The 27,853-nt window shown below is 42.9% G+C and overlaps 1 protein-coding gene across 1 annotated transcript; it reads right to left on the bottom strand.

Annotated features, from left to right (window-relative positions):
* Positions 1-451: 451 nt before the first annotated feature.
* ANKMY2 (ankyrin repeat and MYND domain containing 2) lies at positions 452-27,727 on the bottom strand. The gene is made up of 10 exons (XM_054020272.1): positions 27,594-27,727; positions 17,656-17,720; positions 14,347-14,485; positions 12,533-12,631; positions 11,100-11,260; positions 9,967-10,181; positions 7,677-7,812; positions 4,528-4,656; positions 2,919-3,060; positions 452-1,339 (listed from the first exon to the last, which is right to left on the bottom strand). The coding sequence occupies exons 1-10, from the start codon at positions 27,658-27,660 to the stop codon at positions 1,116-1,118; spliced, it is 1,377 nt and encodes a 458-aa protein (XP_053876247.1). The 5' UTR covers positions 27,661-27,727; the 3' UTR covers positions 452-1,115.
* Positions 27,728-27,853: the final 126 nt, after the last annotated feature.

Here is a 27,853-nt window from a genome sequence, read left to right as displayed (position 1 = left end):
CAATCATGTGGTCAATACTTACCAAATATTTCAGAATCATAAAATCTCACTGTTCTAGAATGGAAACCTTTCCTTAAAACGAAATTTAGAAGCTATCCCACTCTAGTCAATGTAAATGTTTAATATTAAAAACTTGGACTAATCTTTTCATTGGTCTGTGACAGACTTGAATATCTTTGAAAAAATAATTGCCCACTTCACTTGAAGTGGTCTCCTCCAGCATCTGTGAACCACTTATCCTTAGCAACTTGTCCCCACCTTGTATTTAGCTTACACACACTGGTTAGCTTCCCCAGGCCCAAAGAAGAGCTCTGTGAAACTCAAAAGCTTGTCCCTTCTACCAACAGAAGTTGGTCCAATAAAAGATATCACACCTCACCTGTCTTGTCTCTCTGAACAAATAAGTAATTATTTGAAAGATACATTTCACAGTCAACTTGAGACAGCTGGATCAGCAGTATCATTTAATGAAAATTGTCACAAAACAGACAAATTATATATTGCTGTGCACCAATAGCGGAAACTAACTAATCACAGTAAAGACAGTGAAGAGTGTTCAGAATCCAGATGAAGACTCTCAAATAAAATAAAATAAAATAAAAATAATAAAAAAAAATTATATTGTGAAGAGTTGTAAAGAAATTTAACTGCTAAACTCCCATATGACTTCATAAGACTCTCTCAGCTTCAATTTTATTGCATGTGGAGAAAAATCTTTAATTTACTATATATAGGATTTTAATTTTTGAAAACAAGGATAATCCAAGTGATTTGAATGTTTTCCCATTTCACTAGCAAGTGGCTTATTTTCCACAGATATTCACATAGGTTTACTACACTTATTGTAGGTACAACCAGAGGGATATATGCAAATATAGTATTGACTAGAGTATAAATGATTTATCTTGACAACTTATAATGGAGTCTAAAGTATGTGATTATGCTGGCCTATTTCTTAACTCAGGGGAAAAAAAAGAGACGTATGCTATCTCACACAGGAAGTCTTGCATATGCTATGCAGTGAGGGCTATAAACATATTCAACTTAGAATATGCATTGTGACACTGAAGTACAGGGACTTCAGCCAAGACTTCAGTCCCCTCCCCACCATCATCTTACTCTTCAGATTCTTGAACTTTTTGCACAGCAATGTCAGCGAAGCTGGTCTCGCTTTTAGACTGATTGTCAGGACGAGGTTGTGGGGCCGCTGGCTCATTGTTAAGCATACTTTCCTCTGTTCTGTCAACTGCATGATTTGGATCCACTTCTTTGGTAGCTCCTGGGTGAAGGTCTGACTGCTCCTCATTTGTGGAACTAGGATCAGCTGCCTGTGCTTCATCTAACAAAAACAAAAAACAAACAAACAAAAAAAAAAAACACACACACCTCTCATAAACCCCATCATCAACAAACCCCTGGAACACCCACACAAGAAGTGGACATTGTTATTCTTAAGGCTGAATTTGGCAGGTATGTTCTCTTTGTTTCACTGAGAAGTTTATTCACCCTGCTATCAAACAAGTTTCCTAATATTTATTTTTCTAAAAGTAATAAGGAAGCAGGACTACATTAAATGACCTTAGACACAGGAATTCTTCCTAAGGCAGGGGTAAACAAACTATGGCCTGGGGGCTGCATCCAGGCCTCGAGCTCCCGCTGGGGAGCGGGGTCTGGGGCTTGTCCCACTCCGTGCAGCTCCCAGAAGCAGCAGCATGTTCTCCCTCCGGCTCCTAAGTGTAGAGGCAGCCAGAGGGCTCCACAAACTGCCCCAGCCCCAAGCGCCACCCCCTGCTGGGAACTGCAGCCAATGGGAGCTGCAGGGACAGTGCCTGCAGACAGGGCCGCCTGGCCATGCCTCTGCTTAGGAGCCATAGGGGGGACATGCTGTTGCTGCTTCTGGGAGCTGCTTGAGGTAAGTGCTGCCTGGAGTCTGCACCCTGACCCCCTCCTGCGCCCCAAACCCCTGCCCCAGCCCTGACTCCCCCTCCCCCACCCTCCAAACCGCTTGGTCCCAGCCCAGAGCACCCTCCTGTACCCCCAACCTCTAGGGTCTACTTAGGGGTCAGAGTGATTAAAAAAGCCCATTTTGGCTCCTTAAATTTACATGAGATGGTCACTAGGTGGTGTGTTTTCTGATATACTAGTAACTGCTCTGCAGTAGTATTTTCACAGCCTGACTGAGGAGAGCTACTCTCCTGTGAGTAAGGCAAGAATGACATGGCTCCTGTATTTTGCCTACAATAAAGTTAAAACATATAAAGTAGTGATAATAAAATGGGGAAGGGAAGTGAGAATGAGCATGTATGCTACTTCAGAGACTTTCCTTTGAATTACATACAGAAAAATTGTTTTGGAGGAAGGGTGTTAGGCATTTTTACTCTGTTGCAGGATTTTCAGAGTTTGTCATTTTCTTAGTGGTTGTAAGGAAAGAACCCAAAACAACCAAATAGCCACCCCCTACATATTCACACAAGAGTTCCTTGTTCCTCTCCCCATACCCACAATGTAGCGAAGAATTAACTTCAGAGTTAACCTTTTGGACAGTGGGTTAGTGTGTGGATTGGCGGTTTTGTTTTTATTATTCAACTTGTCACTTGGTCTTCCAGTTATACAGTGAAGTTATACAATTAGGATTTCAGGTTTTTTGATCAGAGCTTTAAGATTTGAAACAGCAAAGTTAGAATTCCTGGTGCCCGACTGTACTCAAGAGTCATGCGTATTTCTGTTATTGTATACAAAGTTATGCTTTCACAAATAAGAAGTTAAGCATTCCAACAATTACTGTCATTTTTTTCTACCAACCAAGACATTCTCTTAAACCTCACTTAGTACATGCAGTAACAGAATTTACTTTTGCTTCTTGTAGTAGAATTTGTTAGTGCAGGATTAATTTTAGTTAGCAAACTGTAGATCCTAACCTCTCTCTTGCTTTTTTTCTTGTCTCCGTTTTTCTTTGGCAGCTTCTAGCTCTTGCTTCTCATGAGCTTCCTTCAGCGTCTTACAAACTTTTTTGTGGGTAAACCAGTGTATTTTCTGGCAGTTCTGGTCACAATAAATAACCTGAAATTTTCCAGAGCCATTACTTTACCTTCATATAACAGGGCAGTACAATAGTTTAAATGTTTAGCTTTATCTCCCCATAAAGTTAATCAGGATATTGGAACAATATGTTATATAGCCTAAGAGTACTACTTTGTGTGACTGTTTATAATTGTAATTTCAGAGTGGGTATTCTATACATTATCTCAAAAAGGAAACTATTGTTCTATTGTAATTAATTTAGGAAATCCACAATGTATTGTAACTCCGCCCTCTAACCCACAGTGTTTTATTTGGGGCTTTAAATATTCCTACTTCTTGGATTCAAGATACCTGCACCACAAGCAGGTGCTTTGTATCTCCTGAGTCTGAACATACAGGGGCATTTCTCAAAGAGCTACAATTACTGGTAAGTAACCTTCCTTTTCCAGACTGGCAGTAATATATTCAGAGATTACAAGGCCAGAAGAGACCATCAATTGTCATCGTCTAGTACAGGGGTGGGCAAACTTTTTGGCCTGAGGGCCACATTGGGGTTCCGAAACTGTATGGAGGGCAGGTGTAGTGTATTAAATTGCTCCCCGTATCAATGTGCTACTTACGGCTGCCAGTCCTGGTGCTCTGAGTGGCACGGTAAGGGGGCGGAGAGCAGGAGGGGTTGGATAAGGGGAAGGGAGTCCCGGTGGGCCTGTCAGGGGGCGGGGCTGTGGATGGGGGTGGGGGCAGTCGGGACAGGGGGGGTTGGATGGGGGTGGGGTTTTGGGGGGGGCGGTTAGGGGCAGGGGATCCAGGAGGGGGCAGTCAGGGGACAAGGAGCAGGGGGGATTGGAGGGGTCGGGGGTTCTGAGGAGGGCAGTCAAGGGGGTGGGAAGTGGGAGGGGGCGGATAGGGAATGCAGGGGCCAGGCTGTTTGGGAGGCACAGCCTTCCCTACCTGGGTGCAGTGTATTAAATTGCTCCCTGTAGGAATGTGCTACTTACGGTGTGCTACTTACAGCTGCCTGTCCTGGTGCTCCATAATTAGCACATTCCTACGGGGAAAAATTTAATACACTACAGCTGGCGACTCTCGCTGCCGCGCTGCCCGGCAGGAGAATGTAGCCCCACTGCCCAGAGAGCTGGCGGCACGACGAGCTAAGGCTGCGGGAGAGGGGCTGGGGGGCTAGCCTCCCCGGCCGGGAGCTCCAGGGCCGGGCAGGACGGTCCCGTGCGCCGGATGTGGCCCGTGGGCCATAGTTTGCCCATCTCTGGTCTAGTATGGCCTCCTGTATAGCACAGGCCATAGAACTTCCCAAAATAATTTCAAGAGCATATCTTTTAGAAAAACATCTGATCTTGATTTAAAAATTGTCACTGACGGAGAATCCACCCTGACCCTTGGTAAATTGTTCCAATGGTTAATTAGTCTCACCATTAAAAATCAGGCAAATTCAGACTGGAAATAAGGCACATCTTCAACTTCCAGATTTTTTAAACTACAGTCTCTTACCATCTTACATATTGAACATCTTTTGTCTGCTCCTTTTCCCCCACAGGTTGTACAGAATTCAGCATCCACAAAGCCCACTTGGCCAGTAATAGCTTGTGTAAGTACAGAGAAAGCAGTAGGATCAGAGCCCTGAGGAAAGAGGGAAAAGTTGGGCAATAAAGAGGAGAAAAAACATAATTTAAAGACTGCAGAAATATGACTTGTATATTTAGCAAGAAGTTTTGGTAATTTGTAACTTAAGAGCAAGATGCCTGGTGGCTCTATGCATTTTCACTGAAGTTTCTGTTGTAGCAACAGGAACAGAAAACGAATCATGTGAACCCAGCCGTAATGCAGGACCCTCCACTATTATCATTCATTACACTTACACAAACAGCTGTAGCTTAGGTTTGTCTAGTCTGCAGTTTCTAAAGAAGGGGGATAGAAATTATTTTATTTTATCTTAGAAGCTTGAATCCAATTTTAGGCTAATCAGTTTAGAATTAATATTTAAACCCACATTCCAATACTGCCATCACTTTAGAAAGTAGTGGATGTGCAAAATCCTCCCTCACCACTTCTTTCCACCAAGTGATCTGCAAAAACTCTGATGGCCAGGATTTCAGAGCTTTTATAGTAGCTTTCAAAATACTGTAGCTGCTCCAGTAAGTCTATGATATAAAGGACCAAATTCTACCCTTGGCTAAACATGCACAACACCTGATGACTTCAAGGGGAGCTGTGCACCATTAGTCTTGGGCAGCATTAGCCCTAAAGGATAACAGTACACAAACACAGCAACATCTATGCTTCTGATGAAGCATATCTACAGTTGAAAAGCTGTATCTACTAGTACCACTTTAGCATTAAGTGTGACTTTAGATAGAGCACAAAGGACTTCTTAATGTCACATTTAATATTTTCCTGCACTTACTACAAAGTATCCTTTGTGAGCCTATAAACAAAAAGCTTTTTCCCATGGAATTTTTTTTAAACACTTTATGTGCCATTGCTTGAAGAAACGTTAAAAGAGAATGTCTTTCCCGATTGAGGTTCTTTCCCCATTTGGAAACAATGGATATTGTCCCTGTATCTAATGCTGCTGAAATTAACATGTACATTTTTTTTGTATTCACTCCCATTTGTGGCATCTGGTGAAGCAGTTCTCCAGTATCTCTGCATATTGGGGCACCACTTCATTTTATTTCACACAGATGCCCACGTGTCTTGATATCAGAGAACATATGCGATGTTCCATTGTTTTAGTTGTTTTGTCATAATTAAAACATCCTGTTAATGTATTTGTTGATGAATTAATGAACTGTACTTTGTGATATTCTTTTCATTTAGGGTTGGCAGTTTGTAAAGAATATGCAGCAGGATTGTGCAAATTAGTGTCTGTACTGGCTAGAAAGAAAAGTTTCTCTTGGCACTGACGTACTGGAGTGTTCCATGTCTTCAAATATTCCAAACTGAATATTTGCAACCTGGAATCTTTAAAATACTAGATACAATTTACAGACATCCTGCTCCTTCAAAAAGTACAAGCAGTAGCCATCATTATATACTACTTTGGTAATGTTATGAAAGTGTTAAGAATCCCTTCTTGGAATGATGCTAACACTGGGGGTGGGGGGGTGAGGGGGAAGATCAAACAAGTTGTTCCAGCTCAAAAATAAATCTAAAACCATTACATCATCTGAGAAAGACAGTAATTGCTACACAAGAGGCTGGGTTTTTCTCATACTGGATCTGCATAATTATGCATGCCTAAGATCAAGTACTCCTGGACAAACGTAACTGATAGCACAGATTCTTCTAGAGTTTTATAGGTACGCCCAAGAGTGTCAAAGCTGTGCAATGAAACAGATTCATTTGAAGGGAGTCGGTAGGGGAAGAGGAGATTGCCAGGAACAGAGAAAAAAGTAGAAGAAACCGCTGTAAGGGGGCCTTAAACAGTTTGAGACAGTGGATGAACATTATGTCAAGTATCAGAGGGGTAGCCGTGTTAGTCTGGATCTGTAAAAAGCAACAAAGAGTCCTGTGGCACCTCAAAGACTAACAGATGTATTGACGCATAAGCGTCCATACATAAGAGAACATGGGTCTGACGAAGTGGGCATTCACCCACGAAAGCTTATGCTCCAATACATCTGTTAGTCTTTAAGATGCCACAGGACTCTTTGTTGCTTTGTATGAACATTCAAATCATTGTGCTGTCTTTTGTTCTGATCTAGATAAATTACTACTGCAGAAATTAAACTACAGAACAGTCAAATTTATTGGATCCCTGTAAGATGAAGGATATTTTTAATTCATTAAAGTGTATAACAGTTGTGTCACAAAATTAATTATCATCCCTATCTTAACACACATAGCTTTCAGAAATAGATGCTGATGTGCTTTCCTCTGAAAAATAAGTCTCTTACAAGATTTATTATAAGCCAATTAAAACACTCTTTAAAGAGAGTCTCCTATCAGACACATATGGGAAGATGTAAAGTTAGTTTTCTTACTAGGCATCCATGGCACTGGACACCAACAGCTGTTCATTTTGCTTCTTCCGCTCATAAAGGCAGTTTCAAAAAGATGCTTTTCTTCCAAGTTATCATCACCTATTTCCATTCACTTCTGGCCCATTGGAAATAATGACTGCAAGAGTCCCAAGAGATCCTGCAGTCCTTACACCCCTTGCTGTTTTGCCCAAGTGCAGGATAAGACTATTAAGCTACGTAACACCACTGAATTTATGGAGCGAGTTTTGCAAGGAGAAACAGGGAGAGAGAGTATCTCTCGCCTCCTCCCCAAATGGAGAGAAATACGAAGTGCTGGCATCAGAATACTCTGCTCTAGTTTTCTGATGTGAAGATTTTTAATAAATAATGTTCCACAGTCAAAGCCACAGTAGGGAAACAGAAACTAGACGAAACCCAATTGTCAAAGGTCAGAGCTTCTCCTGTATTTGTTAAAGAAGAATTCCCTAGAATCCCAATTTTTTTTTTTTTTAAATCTCTCAGGGGACATTCAAAACTTTTGCATCCTAGAGAACATAAGTCAAGGGACACAAAGACATGTTAAATTCAATTGAATAATCGGGATTTTACTATGTGGGATATCGAAGTTAATCTGTTTATAAAATAGCGCTTATTTGCTTAATGAGAGACACTTACAATTTCAACTGGAGCAATACTTCTCACCAGCTGCTGGAGCAGGGTAGCTTCACAGTAAGGAAACTTTCGAATGCACTCTCTGATAAGCTTCTCTTGATACACAGGAAAACCATCTGTATCTCTGCCTTTCAATAGACTGAAAATTTTAAAGCAAAAATTAAATGAAAATCCATTAGCAACTAATGATTCGCGTTTACTAACAAGCATGGTCCAGGCTGTTATTTATTCCGCTGTCCCCCTGGCTACCTTCCTCATACTGTAATTTTATGCTAAAATTCAAATTCAAAGTAAATACTATATTCTCAAAATCACAGTGAAGTTAAAAATGCAAAAGAAGCTTTTTGTACGTAATTACACAACAATTTTGAAGTATAAAATAAAATTACAGCTAAGTTGTGGAAACGCCTATCCACTGTATTTCGACTACCTACCCCAATATCAGCAATGCCAGACATACAGCTTATTAGAGAGGCTTTGCTTTGTTTTAAATTATAAGACATGGAGGCACAGTTCTTGTTTAAAAGTCTATTAGTAATACCACATTATTGTCCTGACTTCACTAAGCTATCTTATCTCCTCTTTTCCCTTATTTATCCTCTTAATTCTTGAATCACTGCTGTATTAATTGATTTTAATATTTTAGAGACAGGGTTATTTGCTTCATTTATAACCCAGTTTTCAGAAGCACCAACATATCCATTGAAGTCAGTGGGAACTCCAGATGCTCAACACCATTGAAAGTTAAGCACCTAAATCAAAATAGCCTGTCAGAACTTAGGCACTTTTGAAAATCCCACCCAAGATACACAAACCCAACTGGTTTAGAAGCAAAAATTCCACTGGCTTTAAATGGGACATTTGCTTTATGCCTGCTCGAGTCTATGCTGGGGAGTAGAGTGGAGTAGACAGCAACATGCTCACAGGCGACCTTTGCTATACATTTGAAAGTGTAACTTGCATCGCTTTTACACTCACATGCATGCACTACCTATCTTTCTAGTGCTTCAGGGCATTCAGGACCCTGGCCAAGCCATGTGACCTATGGGGTGTTCAGTGCTGATGACTGCACCCTTCTTTGCATGCATGAATTACTCCTGGGGGAATTCTGCGCCAAAAAATTAAAAATGTTGTGCACATTTTAAAATTCTGCAAATTTTATGTGTCAAAATAGCACAATATAATCATTCCAGTTTCAATTATTTTGGTAATTTATTTCAATATACCTGTCAGCGGGTATGTCTGAATAGAGAGAGAAAAAAATTCCCCCAGAAGTAGAGAGTCGAAGAAACCCCTATAACAATCCAGTTCCTGTTTCTCTGCCTCCTCCGTCCAGAGCCCAGCCAGGGGGCCACTCATATCCCCTCCCCCCAGAGCCCACCCCTGGCCCCTCCAGCCCAGACACTTGCATCCACTACCCTCCTAGAGCCCAGGGATCCAGAGGGTGGGGGGTGGGGGAATAGCCTGATGCTGGGTTCCAGGTTTGTATGGAGTTTCCTGTGCGCTGCCTCCTTCCTTCAGGTTGTGCTGGGAACTGCAGCTGCTGGGAATCCTCCAGTTCCCTCCCACTCTCCTCAGCCTTGTCTTCTATTTGTGAGCTGGGTTCTGCTGGGTCCAGCAGCCAGGGCTGGCTTTAGGAACTGCGGGGCCCGATTCGAATGCCTGGCGACGGTCCAGAGCTTCAGTGGCACTTCGGTGGCAGGGGGTCTGCTCCGGGTCTTCAGCGGCACGGGGTCTGCTCTGGGTCTTCCGCGGCACTGAAGGATCACCCGCCACCGAAATCCCAGAGCGGACCCCCCCGCACAGACCCGGAGCAGACCCCCCGCTGTCAAAATGCCGCCAAAGACCCGGAGCGGACTGCCACCAGATGAGTAAAAAAATTAAAAAGGTACCTAAGGGGCGGGGCCCGATTCTGGGGAATCAGCCTAAAGCCAGCCCTGCCATCAGCCTCTAGCGGCAGTCAACATTTCTGCCGCCCATTTCCGAAAGAAGGAAATTCTGCGACACATTAATTTCTGCAAAATTCTGCATTGCGCAGTGGTGTAGAATTCCCCCAGGAGTAATGAGTACTGGATGCCTTTTGTACATAAGTGGTAGGGGATCAGGGCTCCCCTGGACAATGCTAAACTGGAATCTTTTAAATAATGCAATTTAATCTTGGTAGTTTTTAAACCCCAAACTAACCAATGTTCCAGCTTCACTTCACCCTAATAGGCACATTATTTTTGATATGTATAAAATGAATTTATGTATAGATCCTCAGACTCCTTTTAAATTCTGTATAAATGCATACCTTTTGATTAATCCATCCAGTTTATCCTCTCGCTCTTTGAGAAAATTAATACATTTCTGGAAGATGCAACTCATATAGTGCATTTTAATAGCCAGTACTTCATTCATATCTCTTTGCTTCATGCATTTCTCACAAATCAGGTCCAACACCCTGTAGCATTTCAGCAGTGCTTCTACTTCTGCCAATAGGGGGTTCTCTTTGACCAGCAGCACAATCTACAGGGAACAGTGAAGAGCGTTTAATGTAATGAGGAACCCTTTTTTCCTTTAAGCATGTGAGTTAAAGCATGTAGGTTACATGGATGAAAATAGAGTTAACCTAAATAAGCCTAGAGTGCAGTAAATAGACTGTTCATACACTGAACTAAACACTTTCAAAGACAGGTGCCCAAATTGCTACTCTAAGTAATGCTGTACATAATTACCTACTTGCACATGCCATAGATACCACAATGGTACCTGAACTATTTCCTATTTTAAATGCAGATGAAAACTATGGTATCTCAGATTGGTGATAGCTGACAAATGCTAACTTTCAATCGTAAGCTGTAGGAATTTAGGGCTACTTATTTTCTGAGCTACACATAGAAATAAGCCACAAGATATAGCTTTTTTTTTTTTTTTTTGACTGTTATACCAACAGGTAAAAACATAAGTCAACTGCACATATGTTCAAAAGTCGCAGCAACAGACATTACTGCAATGAAATAGGGATTAAAGAAAAAAAAAGTAGTAGTAAGACAGCTGAAGTGACACACATTAATTGAAAGAACAGTGAGCTAGTATTAGGACTGGATGTTGCCTGAATTTTCCACTAAAAGAAGGAAGGAAATGTAAAATGGGTTTAAGCATTTATTTCAAGAGTATGAATCTGTGACCAGACATGTGAGCTCAGTTTCTGACTTACCTGTACCATACTAAATCTCATGATCTCTTGCATAGTATGGAATAATACCAATTAGTTTGATATCTCAGATTTAATATTCTTAATTATGGGCCAGATTCTGCCATGCCTTCTCATTTCAAAGATCACCTTATTTTGCAAGTAATCCCTTTATCAATAAGCTAATTCTCAACACAAGAGTTACAGAATCTGGTCCTATGCCAATAAAGAAGATGTACACATTACTGCACCTTAACAGGATGCAAGTTTGTAGTAGTAATAATTTTGTGAAGAGGCCCAGCTAACTTCACTGGCAGTTTTGGTTCTTTATCTAGTCCTTGTGGTTTAGTGTAGTAGTCTAGCCTTTCCCGTGGAAAGAAGTTGTTGATGATGGTCACGCAATCATGTTGACCTAAAATTAAAAAAAAAAAAAAAAGCCATTAAGAGTGAAAATGTAATTTAGTTATTACTCCACCCTCCCCCAATCTCCACAGGAGCTGGTTTAGCACAATTTTTAACTTTTGGCAGTAAACAAGTACATATAAGATGTCAGGCTGTAGGGACTGAGAGAGAAACCCCCCTAATTTCTTCTCCCCAAGATCCTTTAACAATATATTTAAGATTAAGCCATGAGGGGATCAGTATTCCTCTCAATAATCCCCACATATTTTCTTATTCAAAAACATACAGGGGTCTGCCATATTGGTGTCAGCAAATTTTCAAGAGGAGCTCTCTGGCAATTGTGCCCTCCTGCTATTCATTTTGAGAGAGTAATCTATTCACAAAAATAGGTCAGAGCATTGTCTATAGGATGCATGGGATGTAAACAGGGGAGGCCTAAGACACATCAGAACAGTTCCTCAAGGTTGTGTTAAGACAAGAGAAGAGACGAGACACTGGTTGTTGGAACTGGACATCATCAATCTCAGGATTTAGAGCACTAGATAATTTATGAGAAAGGAACAGGTAACCAGCGAAACTAGAGAGTCTTAATCACATATCTTCTTTTGGACAGCAAGAGAATAGGTGCTATATTCATACTTTGTATTTGGATAATAAGTGCCATATAAATATCTCAAAGCACTTTGCAAAGGTGCATAAGGATCTTCATTTTATAGATGGGAAAAGAGAGGCACAGACTGGCTTTGTGCTTTGCCCAAAGACACACAGCAAATCAATAGCAGAGCTGGAAACAGATCTCAGGTCTACAGTGCCCTGCTGTAACCATTAGATAAATAAAACTTGCTGGACAATTCTCCTAACACCCCTGGGATGCAGGCTGGTAAATATTATTTCCCTTTTTATACATGGGGAAACTGAGCAAAGGGTGAAATGACTCATCCACAGCAAGTCAGTGGCAAAGTCTGCATTAGAACTTCCCAGTCTGTCTTATGGTTTGGAAAGTGATGACCTAGTGTAATTTACACACTTTTAGCACAGTAGCAACTATCTTCGCATATTTCAGCAGAGTGGAGGATCATAGATGTTCTAACATTGTTGAGAATGAAATCTGACTGTCTGCTCACTCATTATAGGAGGAGACATGGAATAAAATCTAATCCTCTGTTTTTAATCAATTAATGCAGAAATGTGAAGTAATGTTCCTCCAAGAATAAACAGTTTAATCCACCAAACCATATAATTTTATAGCCCTGGTGAAAATTAGGAGATCATTTCAATTTACCCACAAAGGCAGCCATCTGAGCTGCTGTCCTTCCCACAGAGTTGACAGCATCAGTCTCTGCTCCAGCCTCTAACATCATCCAGGTGATTTCTTTGCTGCCTGTATTTGAAGAGAAAAGAAATACAGAGTTTTGTTTTGTCTTTTGTAGATGCACATAATTTGAGAAGACCAGTAACTAATTTCAAGTTGAACTTCAAGACCTAAAAGGGACAACACTGACACAACAAATCCTTGATGTCCTTGGTTTAAAACAGTGGATTAAAGAGCCAACAGTATTTTTCTCTTATTTGCAAAGCCCAAGGAATAAAAATTCACACTCTCAGGCTTGGATTCTGCCCTCAGTTACACATGTTCAATTCCCACTGAATCAAGTGTGTATCTCTCAATGCCAAGATTTGCCCCCCCAGTGGGTAGCAATATAGATGCAAGCCCTGCTATTCTAGTTTGACAGTACAACTACAGCATCTTGTCTTCTAAGAGAAGAATAAATTCAGTACTATTATGGAGCAGAAGTGTAGAGCAGAGAACAGATTGTTCCTTTCTTCCCAATGGGAACTAGGTGTTCAGGCTGGGATAAATACCAAATAAATAAGATGAAGCTAAATTTGTTGGCAAAATTATATCACTTAACTGGTGCCCTTCAGGGAGACTAATAAAGACACTTGTGACCAGGCTTGTTGGTTCTATTTTCCAGATGTGCTCTTCCTTTACTTTCTGTTTTTGTGGGACTGCTGACTAGGGTGACGTGACTATAAAGGAGAAAAAAATATAAATGTTTCTTGCATTTGCTCTAATTTTAGAGTGACACTGCTTCAGCTGTGCTCACTTCTTTTTGAGCTCAAAGATTAAAAGTCTGAAAACTAACATCCACGAGTATTCATACTGGAGATTGTGGGCCACTGATTTCACTCTACGTCTAACTAATATCTTACACTAATGTCTCCACACCAAGCTAGGAGTTTATATTAATTTCTCTGGGAATTATGCTTTGGGAAAGATCTGAGTGACCCAGAAAGGAAGAAGTTTAAAAAGAGTCAAACTTCCCTAATCCTTATCTTCTACCCCTCATTCAGAGATTTAAAGCCCTTCAACTGATTGTAAGAGAATTATTGCTTATCTAAATCAGGGAACAGGAACAATACAATATGACCAGTGACAAATAACAAATTGAGCTCAAAGTTCAAGAATCAGATACACGCAGTGAACTATTAGTGATCAATCCCTAGAGGAAGGAAATTGGGTGAGGGATCTATCCCTTGCCAAAGTTTCGCTAAATACATTCAGAGGAACTATAATCTGCGTGCAGCCCAAGACTTGCAGAAAGACTAAATTTGATAAGCCTCAGTAGTATTAAAATAGCTTTTCTTATTAAAAGCTACAGTTAGAGAGTCTTAAAACTCCACCCATCCTTCAGTAAGGGAGTGTCTTTCATAGGAACTCAATGTAATTAAACAGAATTCACCCTGCTGTGCAGGAAAATCATTGCATGACAGATGGAATTTTAAGGCTCCAGGACTAAGTACGGCAGTATTCCTCCCTATACACTAGGAATTATATAGCATATGCCTCAAATAGATGAGCAAATCAACTTAATATAGGACAAAATAAGTCAACATCATCTTTCCTGCATACTGGGTTGTACTAGTACTTCTGCAGTTACACAGACCCACCCATTACTTAAGCAATAACATCTTTTTATTATTCCATCCTAAGGCAGTGTCCTGCATTATGAAATATTGCAACCTGTTCATAGGCCTGTTGTCTAGATAGCAATATTATAAAAATTTGAAAATACAAATTTCAAAAGAGTTTACCTGAGAGTCCAGCAAACATCAAGGCAGTATATCCATGCTCGTGTTCATTGCAGTTAACATCCGCTCCATACCGCAAGAGCAACCTGCACATGTCAGCTTTCGCTTTGTATGCTGCATGCATTAAAGGGGTCATGCCATGCTAATGAGAGAAGAATCAAGAAAGAAATATACGCACTTGTGGTAATTACATTTATAGATCTTTGTACTGTTCAAGACTCCCACCTGGTAATTACATACCCATGTACAATGCCTCATTTGACGTGTGGGTTAACAAAACCAAACCATAAAGCAAAGTGTTGGGTAAAAGGACTATACTGTATGTATAATGGATTTCACACTCATTCATTACACTGTTTTATTTGCATATCTTTTATTCTGTATTATTACCATGCAAAATAACTATCGCCATTTGCCAAAGGCCTCTACATGTACTCAGCGTTAAAGACAGATTATACCCTATAAACCTAGGAAAGTTGCCAGCCTCCTAGGTTGGCAAATGAAAGTTTTTTCCACTGCACACATGTGGGAGTAAGAATATTTAGTTCAGGCTCCTCTCAGACTATTACCAAGATTTATAGACACTGAACTGTGAAAGTCATACTGTCAATTCTTAATTATAATTGATGGAGCTGTAACTGTATTACCACTCCTCCCTCCCACTTACCACCTATTTGCAATACCAAAAATATGAGAGAAGGGTTCACCAGTAGCTGAAGGTTTTTCCCCAGAACTTCTCTGGTGTAACTACAGCAGTGTAGTTATACAGGTTCTAACTCCTTCTGTAAACCCATTTCAATTGTGCAAAAAAAGGTGCAGTAAATGGTTCAGTGTGTCTGCATTAGGGGTTTGTACTGATGCAACTACAACTATGTAGCTACATTAGTGTATACTTCCCCACTCTAGCCTAATCTTAAGGGAAGTTTTAGCAACCAGGATGACTTGTTGTGAGGACTATAACCTGACCTTGATTGAAAAGAGAATGAAAATTACAAACACTTCTAATTGAACAACTTGTGCCCAGATAAATTTGTTAGTATCTAAGGTGCCACAAGTACTCCTCATTCTTTTTGCTGATACAGACTAACATGGCTACCACTCTGAAACTTCTAATTGAAAGTATGAGGTATAGCAACATACCCCCTCCTAATACTGGAGAATTGAGAGGAATTCGTTTTAGTGAGTCACGGTTTCTAAACGAAAGTGTCTGGACGGGACAGTCTCCATTTTGTAATCCAGATCATTGAGTTTAGACAGCTGTGTGCATGCAGCCAGCCCTGCATTAGGAAAGGTCACAAGTTTGAAATAATCTAATCAGGTGGTTAGTTTAGTGCTCAGTCTGGGGGACAGCGTCTAACGCTATACAGTAGGGTCAACAGTGAGCATACGATCATTAAGGCTGCAAATCTGTCATGGATTCCATGACTTTCTGGGATCTCTGTGACTTTTGCAGTGGCTGATGTGGCTGGCCCAGGGGCCCCTGAACAGTTTGGGCAGCCCCTGCACCAGCCGCACAGGCTGCTGCTGGGGTAGTCTCAGGCCGTGCCCCTCCCTGCAGCAGGAGTTTGGGTGTGAAAGGGGGCTCCGGGCAATGCTTACCTCAGGGGGCTCCCCAGAACCAGCGACATGTCCCTACCTCGTCTCCTAGGTGGAGGGGCCAGGGGGCTCTGTGTGCTGCCCACACCTGCAGCTCCCATTGCCCACGGTTCCTGGCCAATGGGAGCTGCAGAGCTGATACTCGGGGCAGAGGCAGTGCGTGGAGCCCCCTGGCTGTGCCTCTGCCTAGGAACATGTCGCCATGCGGAGCCAGGTAGGAAGCCTGCCACCCCCACACCCCACCTTCCCCCCAGCGGCAGCACAGGTCCCAGGCTACGCGCTGCCACCCCCCCGCCGAGAAACCCCGGGTTGCCCCCCCCCCGAACACTCAAAATTTAGTTTGGGGTATATAGTACAAGTCATGGACAGGTCATGGACCATGAATTTTTGTTTACTGCCCATGACCTGTCCATGACTTTTACTAAAAATACCCATGACTAAAATGTAGCCTTAACGATCATTTCTCCAGAAAGCATCCAGAAACCTTGACACCCCACCCTCCTGCCCGCAACTGCACTGGGCCAAATATAGATAAGAATTCATAATAATCCTTGGGAGCAGATATCCGCTTGAAATTGTAGTATAGTTTTTGAGCTTAAGGGTTTTCGGGAAGAGGGGGCAGAAGAGGGAGCATAGCTTAGACTTAGGCAATGTCTAGGGGTAATGCATTCTACAGGGTGTGATTTTTAACATGCACTACCATAGAGTTACTGTATTTCAGGTTCCCAAAAAAGCGGACACTGCTACAGTGGGGTGAGCGGGAGCTGAGGGAAGAGGCGATCCTAATGTCATGGTAGTAGGGTGGCTGGTGCAAGCCCAGGATGCAGCAACAGCCGACACTCAGCACCTCCCTGCAGGACCCCCTCCCCATGCCTCGAAGCTGGGTGGGCGAGATCTGGCAGCTGTGGCTTGCAGGGGAATCAACCAATCAGCTGCAGATGCAGGGGAAGGACCAATCAGGAAGCGCACCAATCGGGGCTCTTTCTGAGCTGCACCTTGTCTGCTGTGCAAAAACCCTGGACATTTCCTGTTATTTGAAAAATCTGCATGGACAGAGAAAGGAAGCTCCAAAAGAGGCTGTGTCCAGGAAAACCCGGATGTATGGTAACCCTAGACTAACATGTTGCATATTAAATGGTCTGTGTTGGTCCTTGAGACTTCTATACTGTCCTCTCTCTTCCCTCCCTTCCCCTAAAGAGGGCTGTACCCACTTCAGAGCTAGTCAATGCCACTGGCTCCTTAGTCAGCCAGCATGCATGCTGTAGGGCAAAGCACCGTTGTTTTGATGGCACAGTTATCCAATAATGCAGAATTTGCTTGAAAATACAGGGATAACCTGCGATAGCATGACTTCTTTCAGAATTAAAACTTGGAAGAAATGCAATAGGAAATGCAGATTACAAGCTCTTTGTGGGCTTCATGTTATACCATTTCACCTGTCAACAAAGCCTGTAGAGAGTTTGAGAGAAAACACATACTACACCTAAGCTTAAAGATATTAATCTATAAAAGTATTTCAGAGGATTAAGAGTAGTTCAGAGGCTTACTAATAGCTGCAGGTTGAAAAGCTATTCAGAAGTCTGCCACTTCCTGTGTGCTAAATTATAGAGTTATTTAGCTCCTTGGAAGCCTGCAGACCTCTAAATAGCTTTCCAACTTGATACTTCTCCTTGATAGACCCACTAAGATACTTTCAATTTAGAAGTTTTGTTGTACCTCATCCAAGCAATTGACACGGACATTCTTGCTGCCCAAGAGCCTTCCAGCTTCTTCAGTGTTTCCTTAAAAAAAAATAAGTAAGAGGTTAAAAATAAAATAAAATGGTGTTCCATCAAAAGTAAGGGGTTAAAAAGGAGGAAATGAAGAATCAAAGCAATGCAAAATCTTTCTATTTCTGATTTTAAATGAAATACTCAGACTAAATTTGATACCAAGCATGAAGAAATTCAGGGATGAATAATATTACATTCTAGAAGTTAAAAGCCAAGAAGTTTTTAAAATCAAAGTAAAGTAATTAGAAGACTTGAATTAATGGGAAATGACTGCCCAGGAAGGAGTACTGCAGAAAGGGATCTAGGGGTCATAGTGGACCACAAGCTAAATATGAGTCAACAGTGTAACGCTGTTGCAAAAAAAAGCCAACATCATTATGGAATGTATTAGCAGGAGTGTTATAAGCAAGACACGAGAAGTAATTCTTCCGCTCTACTCTGCTCTGATTAGGCCTCAACTGGAGTACTGTGTGGATGTGGACAAATTGGAGAGAGTTCAGAGAAGAGCAACAAAAATGATCAAAGGTCTAGAAAACATGACCTGTGAGGGAAGATTGAAAAAACTGGGTTTGTTTAGTCTAGAGAAGAGAAGACTGAGAGGGGACATGATAACAGTTTTCAAGTATGTAAAAGGTTGTTACAAGGAGGAGGAAGAAAAATTGTTTTTCTTAAACATCTGAGGATTGGACAAGAAGCAATGGGCTTAGATTGCAGCAAGGGAGGTTTAGGTTGGACATTAGGAAAAACTTCCTAACTGTCATGGTGGTTAAGCCCTGGAATGGAGGTTGTGGAGTCTCCATCATTGGAAATTTTTAAGAGCAGGTTAGACAAACACCTGTCAGGAATGGTCTAGATAATTAGTCCTGCCACGAGTGCAGGGGACTGGACTAGATGACCTCTCGAGGTCCCTTCCAAGTTCTATGATTAAAGAAAATTGTTTATGTGAAGCAATTAGACTATTCTATAAACTTGAGCTTGGGAAATTAATATATCTTTTTTCATAAGTTGTATCAGGACAGCTCTGACTTGGTAAATAAATACAAAGGGAATGTTTTAAGGTATTGTATATAAACGTTCACATAGATATCAAAGCCTTTAACTAATGACTAACATTCTTCTCCCAGTAACTTTGAATATTAATTAGATTGAGAGGTATTACTGAGCTTTGAAATCTTTGTTTGTCAGAATGAAGAATGATTTATAATTTACTTTTTTTTTGGTTTACATTTGCAACACCCCTTTCTACTCTGGCCAAAAAACAAACCAACCCACCCACTCTAAAATTCAAATCCAAAAAAGTGTGTTGTAACGGCAGCTTACCATACTGGTTCCACAAGCTGAATTCACTCTAAAAGGTCTGAGTATTTTCTGTGAGGAAGGAGTGTGTATGTGTCCTGAAATCATTTTCATAATGATACGTATATACTCGTTCATTAGCCCGTTCATTTATAAGCCGACCCCCTCAGATGGTTAGGTAAAAATAACAAAAACTGTGTAACCCTTTCATAAGCTGACCCTATATTTCAGGGGTTGGCAAACTTTGGCTCCCGGCTCGTCAGGGTAAGTCGCTGGCAGGTCGGGACGTTTTGTTTACTTGCTGCGTCTGCAGGCATGGAGCCCTTCAGCTCCCTGTGGCTGTGGTTCGCCGTTCCCAGCCAATGGGAGCTGCGGGAAGTGGCATGCCATTGGCTGGGAACAGCAAACTGCAGCCACAGGGAGCTGAGGGGCTCCATGCCTGCAGACGCTCCAGGTAAACAAAACGACATTGTATTAGATATTCAATTCAATGATTCCATAGAGTTTAAAATCATCAAATTTTGGTGTAGACCCGTTTATAAGCCGATCGCTGCTCTTTGATGCGTCACTTTTTTACCAAAAATATTCGGCTTATGAACGAGTATATACGGTAAGTACAGTAGATATGGGTGTGTGAGAGAAGAGATGGAATAAGGGAGGGAAGTGGGTTTATCGGTGACCAAGGCAAGAAATATTCGAGGAAAACTCTAAGTGCATTTAAACTTGGATATTTCTCTGGTGTGTGATAGATTTCCAGGTTGGAATAAGAGATAATGGTTTTGTTGTTTCTGGATAGCACTTTCATACTTATGTCTTAAGATGATTTTATAAAAAAGCCATTCATAAAATAATTTTGATGTAGTTTTCCTGTTGATCATACTATTTGTGCTGTATACAAATTTTAAGGTGTGTATTATGTTGAAGATGTTTGATTTTATAGCTACTATTGATGAAGAAAGTGGGATGTGCAAAAAAGTAAGTTGATAGTAAAAATCCCAAACTTAAAATAAAAAGGTTATGAACTACATTTACAAGAATGCAGGGCAAATATCTCACTTTTGAAATTCAAATTCTAATCTTTTAAAAAGCCTGGTTCTGTATCATTATTCTGACAGTAGTAGCAGAAGATCTGAGATCCTAATTCATCAAAGACAATGCAAGTGATGATAGTACCGTATTAAATACTAAATTGTTCTGACCTTGGGTTCTATGGGAACTGGTTTCGAAGTCAAATTAGTGGGACATTACTACTATAATATATCCATGTCAGACATAATGACTGTATTTCTTGAGCGAGTGGTCATCAAGACCAAAAGACAGAACTGTGTCTAATCTCCAGCCCAGCCCCCAAACTCCCACTCTACCAGTGTCCTAAACCAATATCCATTATTTATGACAAACAAATGAAAGCCCATCCTTTTGTTCATGGGACAAAAAGAATCCAAAAATATGACATCATAAAAATAAAATTACCTGGCATGAGTTGGTTAAACAAAGACAGATACTAAGAAATACTTCAGCAGTTAGCTTGTGGGAATGTTTGTTTGCCTTGTGCATAAGCAAACCAAAGTGCAGCCAAGTTATTTTTCTAAAGACTAATTTTTTAGAGTTTGAAGAACAGAATAGGCTGTGCCTGCATAAGTCTCAAACTTTTGCCTACAAAATCCTTTCTATTGAGCCACAGGGATACAAGCTTGATCCAAAGCCCACTGCAGTCAACGTAAAGACTCCTTTAGGTTCTACTGGCTTTGGATCAGGCCATAACTGAACAGAAAACAGGGAAAGTGGGAGAATGAAGGGAGGAAAGTGGTCTGTATAATTAAAAAGTTCTAGAACCCTTTAAATGAATGATAAAGCTTATTTTGACCTGGGGGATGGGGTGTTGGAGAATGAGATATGTAGGTGTTCTCTAAAGCAACCTTTCAGCATAACAATACTTGAGACTTTGTCTTTACTTCATCCCCTCCCTAGGAAAGCATGCCAAGTGACAGATAATTTGTTTTAAGTAACTATTTAGTGCAGTCAGATCACACCATAACAAGCTTCCTTTTGTGTGATTTTCCAGGAAATCGGGGGTTGTACAAAGAGGGTAAATCTAGAGACATTTCGCCTCAGTGTTCTTCACAGCCATGCAGCTAAATATGCTGAGTGAAATGAGGCCCGTTGTCCATTAGTTTAGCCCCCAAATTAGTTTTTATAAAGTAAAAAAACCCAGTATTATTAGAACTGTTAAATTAAGATATTTAAAAACATTGCTGTTTTGTTGAAATGTTTAAATCCATTGTGGTAACATCTGAGAACCAGACACTTTAGCTTTGTTTGTTTTGTTTTTTGATCCAAGCTGAAATGCAAGTAAATCAAAACCATTAATGATGACAAACATTTGATTGTTAAAAAGATTTCCAGTGCATCACTTAGGACCCCAATCTTGCAAAAAAGACCTATGCACAAGCTTATTAAATTTTTGGCGACCAGCACATCCCTTGGCCCATGCCGCTTCCCGCAGCCACCATTGGCCTGTAACTGCAAACCGCGGCCAGTGGGAGCTGCGATCGGCTGAACCTGCGGACACTGCAGGTAAACAAACCATCCCGGCCCACCAGCGGATTTCCCTGACGGGCCGCGAGCCAAAGGTTGCCGATCCCTGGCTTACACTTATAACAAAGAATGGGATGAAAATATTTTAAAGCTTATCTGTGTTTAAGATGTGGTCTATAGTCTTATGGCGAAGTTTTAAAATTATATTACTTGCCTTAAAGTTTTATTTTTAAATAATTATAATTGTGCAAATTGTAAGTAATTGGAAAATACTGTGATCATGTTCATTTTTATTAGAGGAGCACTGTCAACTATTTGCAAGTTGTTTGCTTACTATTGCTAACTGTAGCTCTGAAGCAGGCCTGCACAACATGCGGCCCGCGGGGGCTCACTGTGCGGCCCGCAGGGGGATTCCAAACCCCACGCACACAAAGTCCCGAGGCTGGCGTGGCGGTGCTTCCTGGGGCAGCTCCTGGTGGCGTGCCTACCCGCCGACAGGAGCCAGCAATGCGGGCGGCTGAGTCCAGCCCAATCAGAGCTGCAGGGGCGGGGCTTTCAGGCCCCCCCCCGGCGCCGGCGCAAGGATATTTTTACGCCCTCGTGGGACACGGGGATGGAGCCCTCGTGCGCTGCCGCCCCCCGCCCCAAGTGGGACACAGGGATGGAGCCCTCGCACGCCGCCGCGCCTCCACCCCCCCCCCAGCGGGACATGGGGATGGAGTGCTCGCGGGACAGCTGTTCGCGCAGGAAGCCTGGGGGGGCTGAGAAGCAAGCGGCGGCTTCGCGCTCAGGCCCAGGGAGGCGGAGCAGAGGTGAGCTGGGGCGGGGAGCGGTTCCCCTTTGCGCCCCTCCCCCTGGGTTACCTGCTGTGGCGCGGGCGGCTCCCCCCACCCCAGCTCACCTCCGCTCCGTCTCTGCCTCCCTCGGCTTGAGCACGAAGCTGCCGCTTGCTTCTCAGCCCTCCCAGGCTTCCCGCGCGAACAGCTGATTTGCGGGAAGCGGGGGGGGGGGAGAAGCAGGGCAGAGTGTTCAGAGGCGGAGGTGAGCTGGGGTGGGGGGGAGAGCCACGGGGTGGTGCTGAGGAAGGAGGGGTTGTTTCCGTGGGGCTGGGCGGCGCTGGGGGGGGGGGGGGGGAGGTGTTTCCGCGGGGCCGGGGGGTTTCGGCCCTCAGCTGTTTTCTTTGGAGTAATATGGCCCTCGCCGCTTTACGAGTTGTGCAGGCCTGCTCTGAAGATTACTGTAACTGACAGAAATTAGAAGGAAAAAAGTCTGTTTCCTTTCCCCTCCCACCACACTCAGTAGGATTACTTTGTGCATTTGACTGCACTGTCAGTTTCCCCATTTCCCTTGTAAAATCCGTTTCCTCTATTTTTGTGGGTCTTTCATATGCTAATAGGCCAAAGAAAAACATTATAATTTCCTGTTCAGGCTTTTAAAAAGTCAAGAGCAGATGAAAAAAAAAGTCTCTCTGCAGAACAAAAAGGCAAACAAAAACCTAAGTCCCCTGTTCCACTTGCTGTTTATGAATAGCAAGTGATCAGCATCTGGAACTAAATAAGGAAGCAGACATCAGCAATGTGTTGAACAGGCTCATCCTCAGGTCATATTCATATATATAGATTCAGGAAACTACATTTTGGATCCTGTATGGCCACAGATCAGCGTGAAAAGTGATGTCATTTTCCTTGGCCAGGATAGTAACAGATGAAAAATATTAAGGGCCCAGCAATCCTATTATTTGATGGGAAGTGTTTTTGAGAAGTTAACACACTGAAACATACTACAAAGAAGCCATTAGCTGTTTAGATATTAGCCAGGGAACATGCTAGTGCAATGCGTACAATAGGAGGGTATGTGTGTGTAAGTGTAAAAATTTGCAGCGAGACATCCCCATACCTACCAACTACACAACATAATAAATCCTCTCTAAATCTGGGGCAGGACTGATTCAGAACCTGAATTATATGTGTTCCCCCATGTAGAGCTAGGACAAGAGGGAAAGGAGCCAGCATTGTGTGAGCATTGTGTCACCTCCAACAGATATAAAAAGCTGTTCGCCCACATGGATCCCTGTGAGCAGTAGGGTGTGAACAGAGCCGGTCCCAGACCAGATGGCATTCCCCCTCCATTTGTTAAACTTTTGAGTACCTTATTTTTTATTGCATTTGTAGCTCATTTCATGACTTTGATGGATGATTTGCATGCATGCTTTATCCCTGTCGTATAAGACGATAAATTTGCACGCTAGCATATGTAAATCTGTATTCCTGCCATATAAAAGCGAACAAAAATTTGTTTCCTCTAAGCTTATAGAAGCTATTTAATTTTAAAAATAACTGAAATGTACTATCAAGAAATTGAACTGTGCACCAACATTGGGTGGACCAGTATTAAATAGTGTTACAGTAGGTGACAGCCTTAGAATGTTAACCCTAGTCCTTTAGTTCAAAAGGTCACTTTTCTTGCCTTTGCCCTCACAAACTGAAGCACCGTGTCAGAGAGATCCAAAGACTGGCCAATGGCATTCTCAAGCAATAAAGTAGCAAGTGATGTCAGTCTTTCATCAGCCATCTTCGATCAAAGATATGTTTTAATGAACCTTAGCTTCAAAAAGCTGTGCTCCACTTGCAACTGTGACTGGCAGCATAAGCAGAATCCTCAAAGCTAGCCACACATTAGGGAAAGTGTCCTTCAGCTCTGCATCATAAATGAATTGAGAACCTGGGGTGGAGAGTGCTTCCTGTGTCGCAAAATGTGATGACGTTGTCCAATTCAACGTAGAGGTCTTTATCAGCGACGTCCAAACATTCCCATGTCAGCGTCTATACAATTGTTCAAAAGTGATTTCCTATCCTCCAGCAGCTTACTAAGGTCATACAAAAAAAAAAACCAGGTCTTTTCGTGGTGCTTTATTTATCCGAACCTTTCTTTGATGGACACTCAAGCAGTGACAACAAAAAAAAACTCCCTCGAATTTTTCTTCTGAGCTTGCCATTGCGTCATCTCTGCCTTTGTAACCAAACAGTCTTGTCTTCTGGTGAATACAGGCTCAACTCCTAAGTTTTCCACCATTTCTTTAGCAGTGATAGCACCTTAAAATCTGTTGTCTTTGCAGGCCACAACGAACTCAAGACAGCTTCTCATCAAAGTAGTAGCGGTGGTCGCAATGTCCATTGACTGTCCTTGCTTACATTTACTTGGAACAGAATATTGTGCCCAACCACATTTGAGACCAGAAATTTGAAGTCAGTGAACTGGTTTGCCAGGCTTTGTGCCTCATGTCAGATTCCAGCCTTGACTTTACTTGACTGTACCAGTTCCATCAGGGTGTTGTAAATCTCAGTCACTTGGTACCTCACTGGCCTTATGCTGTCAATGCGGCTATCCCAGCAACTGTCACTTAGAGGCTTCCCAGTCAGATTTGTAACACTGTTCATGAGGATTTTCCACCTGATAGTTGATGCTGAACAGGACATATATCCTTTGCAGTACTCTGAAGAGAGATACTGAATCTAAAGAAGATGACACTGCATCTGACACAACCAGATCGCGGGAATGACAACCACAAGGAATGAAGAAGTCTCTTGGATTCAGTGCAAGAATCCTTGCCTAGATGCCACTATTTCTTACCTTCATGTTCATGCCATTGTCATAGCCTTGGCCACGGTAATCCTGAAGCTTTTTATTCTCATTCAAAATGTTCATAAACAGTTCTTTTAGGCCTTTTCCAGTGGAGGCATCCACAGACCGGAAACAGATCAAGTGTTTATTTGGATACAGACATCCTTGTCAACTAATCTTACTGTAAATGACAACTTTTCACTGTGACTAATTATTTGTTTGCAAGGAAGAGGATAATTGAGATCAGCTACTCGAGCACGTTCTTCCAGTGCTGGGTTTCTGCATCTGTGCATTTATTCAGCTTGAGCCTGGACTTGACCTCCATCCTTTTGGAGTAGGCCGTAAAATGGTGGGGTTGCTTCAGAGCATCAGCTAAATTATGCCAGTAACTTTACCCAGAAAGCACAAACAACAATTTGGCATTCTTGTCAAATATTTTGCAACAAAACCAGAACACATTATCAGTTAATTTCAATTAAACTAATCAATGCCAATTCAGTTTCTCACCATTACCAAGCACTTTTTCGCAGTGTGACTTTGAGAACTGTTCTGCTCATTTACTGGAAACATCATATCCTCGATTTTGCTGGCATGATCAATATCAGTAGAATTTAGGATCGCCAGTTATAAAGCAGGCTCTGATGTATCAATCTGTGGTGTGCAATTTTTCTCACGGCTGTTTCTGTCATCATGCAAGCCTAATTCTTCTTTATCATTTCTCTCCTTTTCATGTGAGCCACATTCTTCTTTATCGTCACTCTCCTGTACATGGCCAGGAAACCTGGATGATTCTCCACCACTTTCCTCACATTTCCATTCCTTATCTTGAGATAAATCTAATAATTCCTTAGTAATAGGACTACCATCATTTATGCTTTGCTCAATTTCTTCTGCACTGGGACAATCACTACTGGCCTAAAGTCCGGTCTATGTTGTTCTGTTTCAGATATTTCCCCATCAAATTTGCCCCTTGCTGCAAACTAGACTGCTATTGAGCTTTTTACTTCCTACATTGCGCTCCTGAAGGCTTCTTTGGGGGCATCATTTATTTTCTACATGGAAAACAGACAGTATTAGGGAGTGCAAAAGTCTATGTTCTGCAATCTTAGAACGTCATCAAACATTACATGTTAAGCACGGCAAAAAAAGTAATAGTATTTATTGTATATTGCTGTGTAGATAGGGGTTTGATAGATATCTCTGGTGTCTCATTAAATATGTCCTTTATTAGTCACTATTTACACTCTCAAGTCTTAAAACACAAGTACACTTTCACAATTACACAATAGAACAAGGTTCACAATATCGCAGCTGGGCTCTCACTTCATTTTGATTCAGTCTTATATCTCACTGATTGTCTAGCGACACCCTGTCCCTTAGATACCTGCGAGGGCATGGCTAACAACACTGTAGGATGTTCGAGGAAAATGTAGTTCTCAGAAAGCCTGGAAGGTTCTATGAGATTCTAGAAAGGTCTAGGCTAGTGAAAAATAAATCCACATACAGAACATCTGAAACATGTTACTTCAAACATTCTATTTTCCCTGCTGTCACTAACAAGAAAAAGCAGCACCCCAAGCCCAGCATCCCCCAAGCCTGGCACCCCGGGCAGTCGCCTGCCCCTAAATCTGGCTCTGGGTATGAGGAAACCGAGCAAGAAGGAAAGTAACAGGGAAGAGGGCAGCTGGTTCCCTGGGAAACTGATTAGATTCTTCTGTTTGCTCAAGCAGAGAGCTTGCGATGGAAATAGGGCTGCAGTGACCCACACCTGTTGGGTTTGGAGCCTGGGGCAGAGAAAGAGAGGCAGGAAAGTCTGCAGCTCCCGGCCCTTCAGGACGCAGGCGGTTAGAGTTTCAACCCCCAGTGCCTTCTGTGGGGGGAGAAACGGCCCCAGATCCCAGCCTGCCTGGGAACAAGCGGTCAGCAGCCCGGTCTATCGCTGGGGTTTCCTGCAGGAGCCGCCGCGCCAATGGGGTTTACTCCGCCCCCGCGAGCAGCTGGGCTGCAGCAGCGAGAGTGACCCTGGAAGCGGAAACAAACATTCCCCTTTCTAGTGTTAGTCTCTGCGCGGCGAGAGACCTAAGCATCAAAGCGGCGCTCTCCATGCCCGGCTCTCCCCGGCCAACCAGAGTCACCCCGGGGCAGCGCCCGGGGCCCCGTGACACAGAGCGAGCGAACATCCAGCCCAGCGGCCAACGCGCAGTAACGCTCACCCCGCCCCCAGGCAGGGAACGCGGGGCCCAGCGGCCCCGGGCTCCACAGCGGTCCCCAGGCGCCGGAGGGCGCGGGGCTGCCAGGCTACTCCCGGCCTTTAGTGCGGGAACCTCCTCCCCGGCTCTAGCCGCCTCAGTCCAAGCGCCGGGCCGGGCGGGGGCCCGCGCTCAGCAGCTAAAGCCTCTCCCGCCCCACGGGCAGGGGCAGCCTCACCTCGGGCAATCACCGCCAGCAGCTCCTTCTCCGCCGGGCTCAGCTCACCTCTCCTGGGGGGAGCCATGGCGCCTCGTCCGCGCCTCGCGGCGGGGCCAGACCCGGCCGGCAACGCCCCCGCGTGCCCGCTACTCCCCACCCCTCGGAGCAGTTCCCGCCCCGGCGGGGGACCAACCATTCCGCCTCTGGCGGCGGGGGGCAGAGGCGGCGGCCGCCCCTCACCGCGCACGGAGGTTTGATTTCCGAACACAAAGGGCCGC

This window comes from Malaclemys terrapin, chromosome 2 (genome assembly GCF_027887155.1).
Source record: "Malaclemys terrapin pileata isolate rMalTer1 chromosome 2, rMalTer1.hap1, whole genome shotgun sequence".
Classification (NCBI taxonomy): domain Eukaryota; kingdom Metazoa; phylum Chordata; order Testudines; family Emydidae; genus Malaclemys; species Malaclemys terrapin.
Note: the sequence above shows the minus strand (reverse complement) of the source record. Positions and strands in the feature narration are given on the sequence as shown.